Here is a 14,198-nt window from a genome sequence, read left to right on the forward strand (position 1 = left end):
GAGTGGAAGATGGAATGGATCACTCGATAATTGCCCTTTTGTGTTCATTCCATCGGAAGCACCTGACATCGACCGCTATTGGAAGACAGGATACTGGGCTTTATGGACTATTGGTCTGACCAGTGTGGGCCCGGTGTTCTTCAGGTCTCATGTTCTTAGTGGTGAACAACATCTTCAGTAAGTGGGGAACCCCAACCTGGGACCTGTTTGCCTCCCAGGAGAATAGGAAGTGCAATGTACACTGCTCCAAGGGAGTTCAAGGCCAGTAATTCAGAAGCAATGGTCTCCTACTCCCTTGGACAGACAGCTTGAACTATGTCTTTCCTCCTACTCCACTGCTACCCTAGGTTCTTTGGAACATTATGCCCATATGGCCCCAAAATTCTGGTTCACAAGTCTCTTGCAAATTTCAGTCTGTCCGCTCATCAGCATTCAACCTTTCCTGGATCTCTTTGATTCAAGAGAACAGCAGAGTCAGGAATCTCAGTCCGGATGCTCTTCACCTTAGAGCTTGGTATTTGGGTGAGCATTGGACCTAGAATGCTCCTGCTCTGAAGCTGTGCAAACTGTTCCCAGTAACAGCAGAAAGGACACTACAGGAAATGCTACTTAGGTCAGTGGAAGTGTTTCTGTATGTGTGCCCAGCAGTATCATAGGTCTCTAAAGACAGTGAGTATTGCTGCTAGCATAGATTATCTCCTTACCCTTAAGACAGCAGGTCTTTCCCTTAGTTCGCTACAGGGTCACCTGGCGACAATCAGCATGTGTCGCCCACCAGTGGAGGGCTACTCGTCTTTATTCACCCAGCCACGTCTAGATTCTTAAGAGGTTTACTTAGAACTTTTCCACTGATGAAGCCAGCCCCTGATTGGGATCTTAAATTAGTATTTTCTACACTCACCAAGCCACCTTTGTGTTAGCTTAACTATGTGTTCAGTGTTTTACCTGTCAGTCAAGGCCACCTTCTTTGCTGCCATCATCTTGTCCAGGGTGGGTCAACATGGAACCATAATGACCGATCCACAATGCACTATATTCCATAAAGGCCAAAATCTCACTGTGACTATACCCAAAATTCACTCTAAAGGCAGCTTTGGAGTTTCACATAATCAGACTATCCACTTTCTTGTATTCACCCAAAGCCCCGTGCATCTGTTGAGGAGAAGAGACATTCCCTTGATGTAAGACAAATGTTGGCATTTTTGCTGCAGAGGACAAAACAAATCAGAAAGTCACCTAGGCTGGCTGTTGTCACAGCTGAATAAGTCGGAGGACAAGCTGTTTCTTCCCAGGGAATCTGTAAGTGGATCTCTGGTTGTATCCTACTTTATGAGCTGGCATATCCTCCTCCTCCTCATGACGTATGGGCTCACTCAATGAGAGTACAAGCATCTTCAGTAGCATCACTTCAAGAGATACCCCTGCTTGATTGACATTTGCAGGGCTGCTACATGGAGCTCCATCCATGCATTCATGAGACATTACGCCTTGGTCCAATCCTATTCCGCTGACGCATCTTTTGGAACAGTAGTTCTACAAGCAGCCATACCCAGGGCCAGTGCTTCCATTTAGGCAACCTAGGCGGTCGCCTAGGGCACCAGGATTTGTGGGGGCGGCATTTTGCCATACTTGGTGGCAATTTGGCGGCAGGGGTTCCTTCCGCATTCCGGGTCTTTGGCGGCAATTCTGCGGCGGGTCCTTCACTCGCTCCGGGACCCGCCGCTGAAGTGCCCCGAAGACGGGGAGCACGGAAGGAGCCCCTGCCGCCGAATTGCCGCTGACCAGGAGCGCGGGAAGGACCCCGGCCTAGGCAGGGCCAGCTTTGACTGGGAGGGCGGCAGGCAGCTTCGGTGGACCTCCCGCAGGCGTGCCTGTGGAGGGTCCGCTGGTCCCACGGCTCCAGTGGAGCATCCGCAGGCACGCCTGCGACAGGTTCACCGGAGCAGCGGGACCGGCGAGCGGCAGAGCACCCCCCGCGGCATGCCGCCGTGCTTGGGGCGGTGAAATGGCTAGAGCTGGCCCTGCGCCTAGGGCACCAAAAACCCTGGCGCTGCTCCTGGCCATACCACTTACTTGCACCCTCCTCCTTTCTGCATACTGCCTGTCAGTCATCCAGAATACAATACACATAGGGACCAACACTCGAAAAAGAAAAGAAAGTTATTTACCCTTTGTAACTGGAGTTCTTCAGGATCACTCTCTGTATTCCACTACCCACTCAACTTTCCCTCTGCTTCAGATTGTGTCTATTTATGGTAGAGAAGGAACTGGAGAGGCTGTTGCTCTACACCACCCCTGTCCCTAATGCCCTTGGTGCAGAGCAAGAGGAGTGCAGGCATGAACCTATGGACACTACTTGCAAGTATTCCCTGCTCTCAGGTGCATGAAGTGCATTTGTACCCACAGTGGAATATGGATGGGAACCACATGCCTGAAAGAACTCCAGTTACAAAGGGTAAATAACTTCCTTTTCCTAAGTGTTGATATTAACTATTTCATTACCTGTCATTTTATCAGAAACATCCAGCTAATGTGCTGCCCATTATGGGTAGATGCCATGCAGTGTGGGGAGAAGTAGGGTGTCTGGTTCCTCTTAAGGGTTTGTGAGCTGGATCTGGGAGCTGAACACTTTAAAAGCATCAGGTCACCTCTGGCCCTACCAACAAGAGGCTGGGATAGAAGAGAGAGATTACCTACCTAGGTTTAGAGCTTCAACCACCACCTGGTATCAAACTACCCTCCTCGGTACCAAAATCCTAGCAGCCCATCTCCGCTGCCCCAACATCTGCATTGTCAGTACAAATCCATGTCACAGTAAAAGCTTGGGAATGGTGTAAAATAAATGGAAAAATGTGCATTGAATTTAAGCAAAGCCAAATTAGGCAGGCAAAACTGAGCCATGTATCAAGATGCTGCAGAAATGCAGCCCTGGGAAGAACATAGCAGGATAAAGCAGAAGAAAGTAAAACTCATCTACCAGAGTCAGCCATCAGCTGTGCCAGAAACAGCGACAAGTGGCCAGCATCCAGGCCACCTTCCCAGCGGAGGGACTGGCTTTTGTGGGGTGCCAGACAATCTTCAAAAAAAGCACTAGTGCTCTAACTTTGGAGCAGCACATGAAATGCTGCCACCTTGTGGCCAGAGGAGAACACATGCAGCGCATCATTTGGAAGAGCAGAATTAGCTGAAATGTAGGCAGGTTAAGTGAAGCCCACCACCCTGAAGGGAACAAATTGAGCACACAAATATCCTCTAACTTGCTAAATTTGTTTTATCCATCTACATCCAAGACCTCATGGACCCCACCACAAGTTGGACCTAAATTCTACAGCCTAATTCCACGACTTTGCAATCTTCTAGTGGTTACTGTTAAAAAAATAAATAAAAATGAATTAAATGTGAACATGAATTAAATTGTAATGAATTAAATGTGAACATGAATAATGCATTCGGACCCCTGTGTTGTTTATTTTTATATTGCATCCAGTTTGTTTTATGCTGTCCCCACGCACCAAGGAATTTTGTATTGATAAAGCAATACTTATCATGGGAGAGAGTTGGGGCTTTGATACCTGGGGAGACATGGCACAGTTTGAAGTTGAGAGACAAGAAGTGTGGCTGGAGGTTTCTCTTCCAAAATCATCACCAGTGCAGTAATTAACAACAAAGATATTTAAGTTATCATGTTTAGGGTTTCGATTTAAAGTTCTGTTGAGTTGAATGATGCAGTTCTCCCTTTGCAATTCCAGGCTGGCAGCAAACTCAGGAAGAGCACACTGCACTGCCTACACTTTGGTCACATTTTCAGGTTTTCTTTGCAGAAAGGTTTTCTTTCTTTTATTTTAAAATAATATTCTTCATGTGAAATGTCCACACCATTCTGTCAGTGAACCTCAGTCTTGGCCTACAGCTCTCCTGCTGTTCCATCCTGGGCTCCCTCCACACAGCTGTGTCAATGCACCTGCCTTTCTCCAGCAGAGACTGCCTAAATGGGCATGTAAGCATCTAGCTCATTTTCATCTGGGATGGAAAAGATTTGAGGCAAGCTAAGACATGAGTGCAGTCTAATGCTGTGCTTCCAAGAGCACCCTCTGTTATCACTGCACAGATTGGGGGTGGAGGAGAATCACTAGTGAATTTATCTTTGGTGCAGTATATGGATCCATCACATTAAGTATCCATGTCAATTTCCTTTGTGCTGTATTCCTGTCAGCAAACAGTGAAGCACTGGGCTGTAATAATCACACGTTTCTGAGCTGGAAATTATAATAACTTCTTTGCACAGCTTCTGTTCTTGCTTCTGGGAGAAGGTAGCAGTTCATGTTGCACCTGCAGAATGTGTGTTTGGGGTGTGTAGGATAGAAAAAATTTCCTAGGTGTGCATGAGAAGGCAAAACATTTCCAATTTTCTGGTAGAAAATGGATTTGACAACATTTCCCATAGCTCTAGTTGTGAGTCTTTCCCTCTTTAATTAAACTAATGCCCCAAATTACTTGTGTGCTGTACCACAACTACTCACATATTCTTCTCTTTTGTCCTTCCCTTCCTCCTATGTTTTTCTGTTTACTCATCTGTCATGTATGGTCTAAATCCTAGATTGTGAGCACTCTGCTCCAGGGCCTGTCTTTGCGTCATTTATTTGTGTGCCGCCTAACAGAATGGGGCCCTGTTTGTGGTGCCTAGGCACAACTGCAGTAGGAACAATAAATAGTAACACTCTTCCTTATTCTCTCCCGTTTCAGACTTTGACCCTGCACTTGGAATGATGACGGGAATCCCACCAATCAACCCCATGATGCCTGGCTTGGGGATAGTTCCACCACCTAATCCTCCAGATATGCCAGCAGTGAAGGAGATTATTCACTGCAAAAGCTGCACCCTTTTCCCACCCAACCCAAGTAAGACTCTGCTAATGTTCTGGCCCATCACCTCTGTAAGTTGGAGAATAAGAATGAATGTCTTTCATTCCTCTGTCTAAATAAGAAGCCAGAAATCACAAGAAAGTGCGATTCATTTAGAACATGTGGGCGCCTGTTCCCTGTACAACCCACCAGCACAGTTCGTGGAGGATGTGCATTTTAAAGGATCCATTGACTATAAAGCAAGTTATAAGGCAATTAGCACAGATTGGTCCTGACACCTTGTCACTGGATGTTTATCATTTCACAGGCTCTTGACAAGCAGAAGGAATTAGAGCTTTTTCAGTAATAATCCTGGGAATTGGTAGCAATCCACGTGTACTCCTGCCCTTTGAATGTTATGGGTCTAAACTCTATGGTGTGGTTTTCTGCACACATAATTGGGTCACAAAGATGGGAAGATTCTGGAGTAATGGTACAGAAGGGCAGCTTTTATCTTAGACACTTGCTGGTGGGAGGCTGAAGAGAGTGTGCTGGTTGATCCATGTTTCAGTTCTGTAACGAACTCTGCAGGGGTGGGCTGGGAGTATGAATGGACTGGTGGAGCCAAGCTTGGTGTAGCACATGCAAGATAAATGCATATAACAGCCTGTACAAATCAATAATAATCACAGATGGGAACCAGTGGAAACTCCAAGACAGGAAGACTAATACACAGAGAAGCAGATGACCAGGAGTCTGAAAACCAAATCTATCAGGCTGGAGGGGAGCCAAGGTCCGCCCATGCCTCTGGGTACCAGCTCAGGGCCCTCGAGCTGGATAAGCAGGATCAGAGTTCATCGACTCTGACAGAGCCCTGAGCTTCTTCCTACCTTCCCCTGGGTCTCTGCAGGCTCTCCAGCCTGTCAGGCAGTTCATCACCAAGTGGGCTGTTGTCTGTGGGCAGCTCTTTACTAGCTTGTTGGCAGGAGTTCTTTCTCCGGCCTGCTCACTCCTCTGGTAGCCACCCTGCCCCTCTGCTTCCCAGCTCTTTTATCCTCCCACCTGCTGTCAGGTGTCCAATCAGCAGTGGCTGGCAGTGCCTGTATTAACCCTTTGGTCGCTGGGCCAGCATGGGATACATACACCCCATGACCGTCCCTGAAAGCAGGTGTGGGGTGCTGCTCTTCAGATTGCACGGAGGGGAGGGCTCAGGACAGAATCAGTCAGACAGGGGCATTAGCAGTGTTACAGAAAGGCCAGCAGGGGAGATATGCAAGTTTCCTGGCTTGCTTTGATTTTCTTCAGGACACCAGCCTCTCCTCAGCACATATAGACAGTGCTGGCTCTTGGAAGGAGTGCTGAGCACTGTATGGATAGCACCTGATGTGCTCTAAGGCAGTGATCCCCAACCTTTGTGTGGCCAGTAGCACATTCATGTTTTCAGAAGAGTGTGGTGGGCGCCAACAATTTTTCAAGGCTTATTTTGTATTTGTACATTAATACAAAACACATCATATGTAATATTACCTAATATATGAATCCAGAGAGAAGAGAGAAGCTGCAAGGACAGAGAACACCGGTGCCTGCAGCCTCGGAGTATTCTGTCCCCAGCAGGCGTGGGGCCCTGGCTTCTCTCCCCTGCTAGGCACCAGGCGGGCCCCACACCCGCCTGGGACCGAGAACGCTGGCTCCCGCAGCCTGCAGCCCCGGAGTTCTCTGTCCCCGGCAGGAGCAGGGCCGCGGCTTCTCTACCCTGCTGCGCACTAGGCGGGCCCTGTGCCTGCCGGGAACAGAGAACACCACGCCTGCAGCCTGAGTTCTCTGTCCTCGTCAGGCGTGGGGCTGTGGCCTCACTCCCCTGCTGGGCACTAGGCGGGTGCACATAAATGCCCTGGCGGGCGCCATGGCACCCACGGACACCGCGTTGGGGATCTCTGCTCTAGGGTGATACTGTTCTTCTAGTTGGAGGTGCATGTGAATGGTGTGGGCATAGCTAGTACCTCCTGTGCTGGGAGGTCTTGGTCTCCATTCCCCCGGCTCTCTGCTTTGATCAGGTTCATGAGGAGCATGGATTGTGGCTCCAGGAGAGGGCTGTCAGGGTGAGGCATGGGCTCAGATCCCTCCCTCCAGCGTCCTCTCCCCCTTCTCTTCCTCTCCAAGGGCAGAATACCAGTTGCCTCTGGGGTCCTGGCTGGTTTGGCTAACTACTTAGAGCTGGGGCCTGGCAAGTGTGCAGTTGTGTAGATGTTTCTGTGTGAGCAAAATAGACAATACAGCTTGTCCCCACACATTCAGCCCCCACAGACACGGGCATTCAGTTTCATGGATATTAGTCACAGGGATGAATATCTACATCACCCTGTTCCCAGTGCAAGGCATTTGGCATCTGAATCATAATCAGGATGGGGAAGAGGATTTACAGCTAGCAGTGGTCTGCCTTTCTGCTGTGGAGCTGAAGATCTGGACATATGGGGAGCTGCATGTCTGCTAAGCACCAGAGCAGCATCAGGAGAAGCAATTACACGTTTATAGCCACAGAAACAGCCGGTTAGGCCTCCTCCCAGCTAGAGAGTGGGCTCATGAGTGAGGTGTCCGCACCCAGCCTGCAGCTCTGCTCTCTCATGGGAAGGAACTTTTCCCCACTTCTGCCCTTGAGCACCCTTTTACAATGACTGCAAGATCAACTGTCGTCTTCACCACTCAGAGGACCTCTTCCACGCCTCCTTCAGAACTCACTCTATCAGGCATCTCTGCCCACAGTCCAGTAAGCGGCCTACATGTGCCCCAGAGCAGGAGGCATCACTCCTCAGTCACCTGGGTTAGTATCGTTACCTTTTGCTGAGGAACATTTGCCTTCTTATTCTAGACTCACCTGGCCTAGAAACACCACCAGAAGCAGAAGCTTACATGCTGAGAGCAGCTGTCACTCTCAGCTTCTGAGTGTCAGCTAGCAGCTTTTCATAATCCTGGGTTAAGCATGAAAATCAAATATAAAGAAATATTTTTTCTACATAATACAAAATTAGACTGTGGAACTCATTGCCACAGGTTGTTGGTGAGGCCAAAAATTTAGCAAGCTTCAAAGAGAAATTGGACATTTATATGGATAACACAACTAGCCAGAGCTATCATAGTTAATGTTAAAAAGAGAATTGGAGGGGAGATAAAATCTCATGTTTAAAACAATCCACGAGGAGGTTATCCCACATCTGCCTACTGTGAGGTTCTTGCACCTTCCTCTGAAGCAGCTGGTGCTGCCACTGTCAGAGACAGATACTAGACTAGATGGACCTCGGGACTGATCCTATCCAGCAGTTCCTGTGAAATAAAACTGCGGCACTGAAAAGAAACATTGGCTGCAGAAGTGATGCTTACAGAAGAGAAGGCTCAGAAAGGCATGCACATTTCATGAGACCATAGCAAGCCATAAAGTCCTGTGTATGCTCCATTGGGCAGTTTACTAAGGATGTCATGGCACTCTCAGGTATTGAGGAAAGGATAGTGCAGTGTTTCTCAAACTGGGGTTGCTGCTTGTGTAGGGAAAGCCCCTGGTGGGCCGGGCTGGTTTGTTTACCTACCTTGTCCTCAGGTCCGGCTGATCGCGGCTCCCACTGGCCACGGTTCGCTGCTCCAGGCTAATGGGGGCTGCTGGAAGCAGCGCGGGCCAAGGGACTTACTGGCTGCCGCTTCCAGCAGCCCCCATTGGCCTGCAGCAGCAAATCGCGGCCAATGGAAGCCGTGACGGGCTGGACCTGTGGACGGGGCAGGTAAACAAACCGGCCTGGCCCGCCAGGGGCTTTCTTTATACGAGTAGCAACCCCAATTTGAGAAACACTGGGGTAGTGGCTGTATGAATTGACTGGAGTAGGATGTTCCCCACATAATGTGCTGCATGGAAAAAAGTGCTGTGATGTTGGTGGGGAGATGAAGCCAGCATGGCTGGAGATCTCTGGAGCATGACTGTCTTTCTGATGTGCCCGTTCCTGTGGGTGTTCCTCTACTATGTGTGTGAGATACTGAGTCAGCACAGCCTCCCAGACCAAGGGACTCCCCAGCTGCCCAGGTCAGAAGGTACAGGGTCAGACACTGGTGTCTTCCGTTGCCTGTCAGTCTGGTTTTTGTAGTTTGGCTGGATTTCTCCTGTGATCAGAGAGTGCAATGGATATTGATTCTGTTGTGGAAAATGGATTTGATGTCTCGATGATTTCAGGTTTTGTATCTATTTCAAGATTTTTTTTAGTCTTCTCACTTCAGCGGGATTCTTTGTATTCACACGAAAGGGATAGTTTTAATATGTCATCCTTTCTGGTTTGTTGTTCTAGTGTCAAGATTTTGAAATAATAAATTAAAGAAAAGCAAAGTAAAAAGCATGTAATGAGTATCTTCTCTCTTTATTAACATTGCTGTAGGGACTACTGTGCATCTGCCCTACTGCCCAGGGCTGAGGCGCAGCCTTTGGCGTTGTTCATTGCAGTTGGTTTTGTGTTATCAGTACTCCTGAAGTCCAACGCTCGCCAGAGTGACGTGCCTCACATTGACTAGGGAAGTGCTTATTAACACTGGGGAATCCATTCATGGCTCTAAAAGTCCAGGATATTTCAGCAAGTGAACAAGTTCTGCTTGATAGGCCCTGGTGAATACCATAGGTGCCAGTACTCGGCAAAGTGAGATATACTGGGATTAAGCACATGTTCAAAGAAAGTGATGGTTGGCTCTGAGGACTGATAGGTGGATATGTGGAGCACTTGGAGAGCAACCGTCTAACCTCCAGTATTTTACCCCTTGCTATGTGCAGATCTTCCTCCTCCTGCAACAAGAGAGAGGCCCCCAGGGTGCAAGACGGTGTTTGTAGGCGGACTACCAGAAAACGGGACCGAGCAGATCATTGTGGAGGTTTTTGAGCAGTGTGGAGAGATCATAGCTATTCGGAAGAGTAAAAAGAACTTCTGCCACATCCGCTTTGCTGAGGAATTCATGGTGGACAAGGCGCTCTATCTCTCTGGTAGGCATGCCTTTGCTTCGAATGATGGTTTGGGAAACTGGGACAGAGAAATAGCTGTTTCTGTGTAGTTATATGTGACATGCTCTGTTTGTTGTTGCTATCTGAAGAGGCATTTTTTCTTGTTCCCTGTGGTTACTTCTTTCATTGCTGTGGGGTCTGACATCCTCTTGCTGGTTTAAATATCTGAAAGTGCCTGCTGGTGTCTTGTTCCCCACAAAACTCTGCAAAGTATCAGGATGAAGTGAGGTATAGGCAGAAAATTCCTCCTGCTGTCCTGTGCATTAATGTCCCACTGGGTCTGTTCCAGCAGACTCCCCAAAAGATAAATAAGGGCCATTTAGAATCACAGAATATTAGGGTTGGAAGAGACCTCAGGAGGTCAGCGAGTCCAATCCGCTGCTCAGAGCAGGACTGTCATGGTACAATTCCCCACTCTGAACCTTGGCGTCCAAAAGATGGGGTACCAGCATGAATTCCTCTAAGCTTAATTACCAGCCTGGAACCTGTAGCGCTGCCACCAACCAGGAATTTCAGTGACCCTGTACCCACTCTGTCCCCCAAACCTTGCCTGGGACCCCAAGACCCAGACCCTCTGGATCTTAACACAAGGAAAGTAAACCCTTTCGCCCACGTTGCTTCTCCCAGGCTTCCCCTCCCGGGTTACTCTGGAGAATTACTGTGATTCAAACTCCTTGAATCACAAAAACAGAGGACAATTCACCTCCTCCCTTCTTCTCTTTCCCCTCCCAGACTCTCCCTGAGAGAGACAGTAATCCTAACACAGAGAGAGATTAGCCTTTCTCTCCCCCTTCCCTCCTTTCTCCCCACCATTCCTTGGTGGATCCAGACCCAGTGTCTGGGGTCTCAACAGAATAAAAAAAACAATCAGGTTCTTAAACAGAAGAACTTTTAATTAAAGAAAGAAAAACAATAAAAATTATCTTGTAAATTTAAAATGGAATAGGTACAGGGTTGTTAGCTATAGGCACTGGGAATACCCTCCCAGCCTAAGTATTCAAGTACAAATTAAAATCCTTTCAGCAAAAATACAAATTTGAACTCCTTCCTCAAACTGCAGCAATTAAAACTCCTTCCATTCCAAATGCACAGTTTGCAATAGAAAGAAACAAACAAGCCTAACTCGACTAATTAATATCTAGTATATCAACTTATATTGAGATAGTCTATGTAAGAACCTTGATTCAGGGAGATGGAGAGAGCATAACTTCCATGGGATTGCGAACGACTTTGGATCCGCTCGAAGGCCGCCAGAAAGATGAGGAACAACAACCCATAACTAACAGCCACACACAGAAACTTCCCTCCCTCAAGATTTGAAAGTATCCTGTCCCCTGATTGGTTCTCTGGTCAGGTGACAGCCAGGCTCACTGAACTTGTTAACCCTTTACAGTTAAAAGAGATATAAAGTACTTCTGTTCTATTAACTTCTACTATCTGTTTATGACAAGGACCAACACCAAGTAAATTTGAACATTTAAACGGTAACACTTCAACATTTCAGGTATTGGAGCCATTAGACAGGGCCCTTAGGTTTCATCACCTTTCCAATAACACACAGAGCTCCAACAGCACAAAGCATTCCTCCTCTGACACACTGATCCTCTGGAGCAGTGGTTCTTCTTCAAGTGCTGTCCCTGTGGGTGCTCCACTCTAGGTGACGGTGTGTCCCGGCGCTGTTGATCGGAGATTTTCGGTAGCAGTGCCTAGTTGGGGGGCACGCACTCAGATGGTATCTCTCAACTAGTTGGAATCTTCCTGAGTGCGTGCGCCCCACATCCTCCTCAGTTCCTTCTCAACTGTCCTCAGCTGAAGACGGGACTCGGGGCAGCGCTGCCTTTTCTTCCCTGGTCTCTAAAGGAGACAGTAACAAAGAACATAGAAATAATTATTAATTACTTCCCAGTTGTTTCCCTTCCTTTAGTATAGTTAGTTACTTAGTTTAAAACAAACAAACAAACAAACAAAAAAAACCCCTCAGGCTTGTCTCCCGTTGAGACACTCTCCTCGGTCATCTCTAATTCATAATGCCAGGAGCATCACGATTCAACAGATGCATCTCCTGTCAGGACTCCATGCCATGGTCAGATGGGCGCTCACACTGTGTGAAGTGCCTCGGGGACACCCACATCCCCGCGAAGTGCCTCCATTGCACGAGTCTCAAGTCAAGAGCTCGTGATGGGGATCTGCGGCTCAAAATCATCATGATGGAAAAATCCCTGCAGCCACTGTCGGAGTCGGGAAAGGTTAAACCCGCTCTCACACGCTCTCCAGCCAGATCGGAACCGGTGGGGAGCATTGCTTCACCCTCCCTAGAGCGGAGGCAAGAAGCACAACAGTCTCACAGAAGAGACTCTAACAAGGGTAGGGGGTCTCCCGCGAGATCCCTACGCTCTGTGCTGACAGCACCAAAGGCAGGTGCCTCAGCCTGTTCTAACACCTCAGCCACGGCTCTGACAGAGCACAGAGGCAGGGATCCGACCTCCCGCGCCTGGAAGGTCCTTGTGGATCCGGTCCCCTCAGCACCACAAATGGCTGCGGCATGGACACCTCACTCTTCCTTGGCACCGCAAATGGCTACAGCACCGACAATGGCCGCGGTGTTGACAGCGCGTTCAGCCGCAACAGCGGAAACAGCCGTGGTGCTGACAGCGCACTCAGTCTCGGCGCTGAAAACGTCCACGGTCCTGACAGCATGCTCTGCCTCATCAGCAAAAACAGCTGTGGTGCCGACAGCGCGCTCAGCCTCGGCACCGAGAAGAAGGTCGGCACCGAGCCAGTCTTCTACCCGCGCACCAGCAGCAGAACCCCTGCAGGGCACGTTTAAGCAGAATGCAGCAATACTCTCATTCTCACTTTCTCCTACTAATGAGCTAGAGCAGAAAGCAGGTTCAGCCCAGCCCAGGGAGCAGGAGCAACAGTTTCTCACTCAAAGTAACCTTTCAGTGCCACCTGAGCCTCACTCTCCGCTCCTAGATACACAAGACTCATTTCTTGCACCGCCACTCTCTCCACCTGAACTGGCTTTCACTGACGGTGAACTTGATTTACAGCAGCAAGCAGAGTTCTCCCCTCCTGCTTCTCCTCCACAGGCGCCTCTACCACCTCAGGTCGTGGCTCAAGGTCAACAACCTCAGTTTCCCTACTTTGCCCCCCCCGTGGGCAGCACCTAGGTTCTCCTACCCTATGCCTTGGCCTCAGTGGTACCTGTGGCAACATCTTCCTACCAATCATTCTCCTTCAGTGCCTCAATCTCCTGCTCTGTCCACTTCTAGGGTGCCTGAGCCCCTCCTGAGACTGAGAGCTACGCACCATATCCTGACTCACCGACCCCTAACTCTCTACTTGTCTTGGATGAAGCCCTCCTCCCTTCACCTCCACAGGCCGTGGACGACTGCAAACAATTTCAAGAACTTTTTAGGAGGGTGGCACTGAGTCAAGATATCCCCTTAGAAGAGGTTCAGGAGATGCAACACAAACTCCTCAGAATCCTTCAACCGTCTGCGCCCCCAAAAATCGTGCTCCCTATAAACGAAGCAGTCATGGAGCCAGCTGACACACTCTGGCAAACCTCAGCTTCTTTAGTACCAACTTGCAAGAAGGCTGAACGTAAATACTATGTTCCTGCAAAGGACGCAGACTTCCTATTTTCTCATTCACCACTAAACTGTCCTGTCATGGATGCAGTTGCACAGAGAACGAAACAGTCACAATATCGACCCACCCTGCAAGACAAGGACCTTAGGTACCTTGATGTCCTGGGTTGCAAGGTTTATACATCCTCTACACAACAATTCAGAATTGCAAACTATTCTGCTCTCCTCGCCAGTTATGATTTTGATAATTACAATAAACTTTTCGAATTTGCCTCCTACATTCCAGAGGATAGAAGAACAGACTTCAAATCAATCCTGACTGAGGGCCAACTGATTTCCAGAACGGCCCTACAGGCGTCCTTAGACACGGCTGACACAGCAGCCCGTACCACTGCAACTGCTGTGGTTTTGCGCAGATCCTCATGGCTCTCTGCATCAGGCATTCCTAAAGAACTCCAGACCAAAGTGGAGGATCTCCCCTTTGATAAGGACAAACTCTTCTCCAAAAAAACTGATGAACTCCTCCACACCATGAAAGATTCTAGAGCGACAATGCGCACCCTGGGCATTCACCCATCTCTTCCCAGGAGACAACGATACCAACCCTATCAAAGACCACACACACATCAGTACTATTGTCCTCAACCCAGAACATACCACACAACTAGGAATCATACTAGACCCCCCAAACGCAGACAAAATCAAAACAAAGCCACCATCTTCCATCCATCGGGTAATAA

At 48.6% G+C, this 14,198-nt stretch overlaps 1 protein-coding gene across 7 annotated transcripts in view; it reads left to right on the forward strand.

Moving 5' to 3' along the window:
- ENOX2 (ecto-NOX disulfide-thiol exchanger 2) overlaps positions 1 to 14,198 on the forward strand; it is a 144,992-nt gene that overhangs the window by 54,816 nt on the left and 75,978 nt on the right. For 6 of the 7 annotated variants that reach the window (XM_032786154.2, XM_075068707.1, XM_075068708.1 and 3 more), the window contains exons 4-5: positions 4,744 to 4,899; positions 9,638 to 9,844. In XM_032786154.2, coding sequence (XP_032642045.1) covers positions 4,744 to 4,899; positions 9,638 to 9,844 — 363 coding nt within the window. The remainder of the gene's footprint in view (positions 1 to 4,743; positions 4,900 to 9,637; positions 9,845 to 14,198) is intronic. The other variant, XM_075068709.1, reaches the window with a different exon arrangement.

The sequence above is a fragment of the Chelonoidis abingdonii genome, chromosome 8 (assembly GCF_003597395.2).
Source record: "Chelonoidis abingdonii isolate Lonesome George chromosome 8, CheloAbing_2.0, whole genome shotgun sequence".
Lineage (NCBI taxonomy): Eukaryota > Metazoa > Chordata > Testudines > Testudinidae > Chelonoidis > Chelonoidis abingdonii.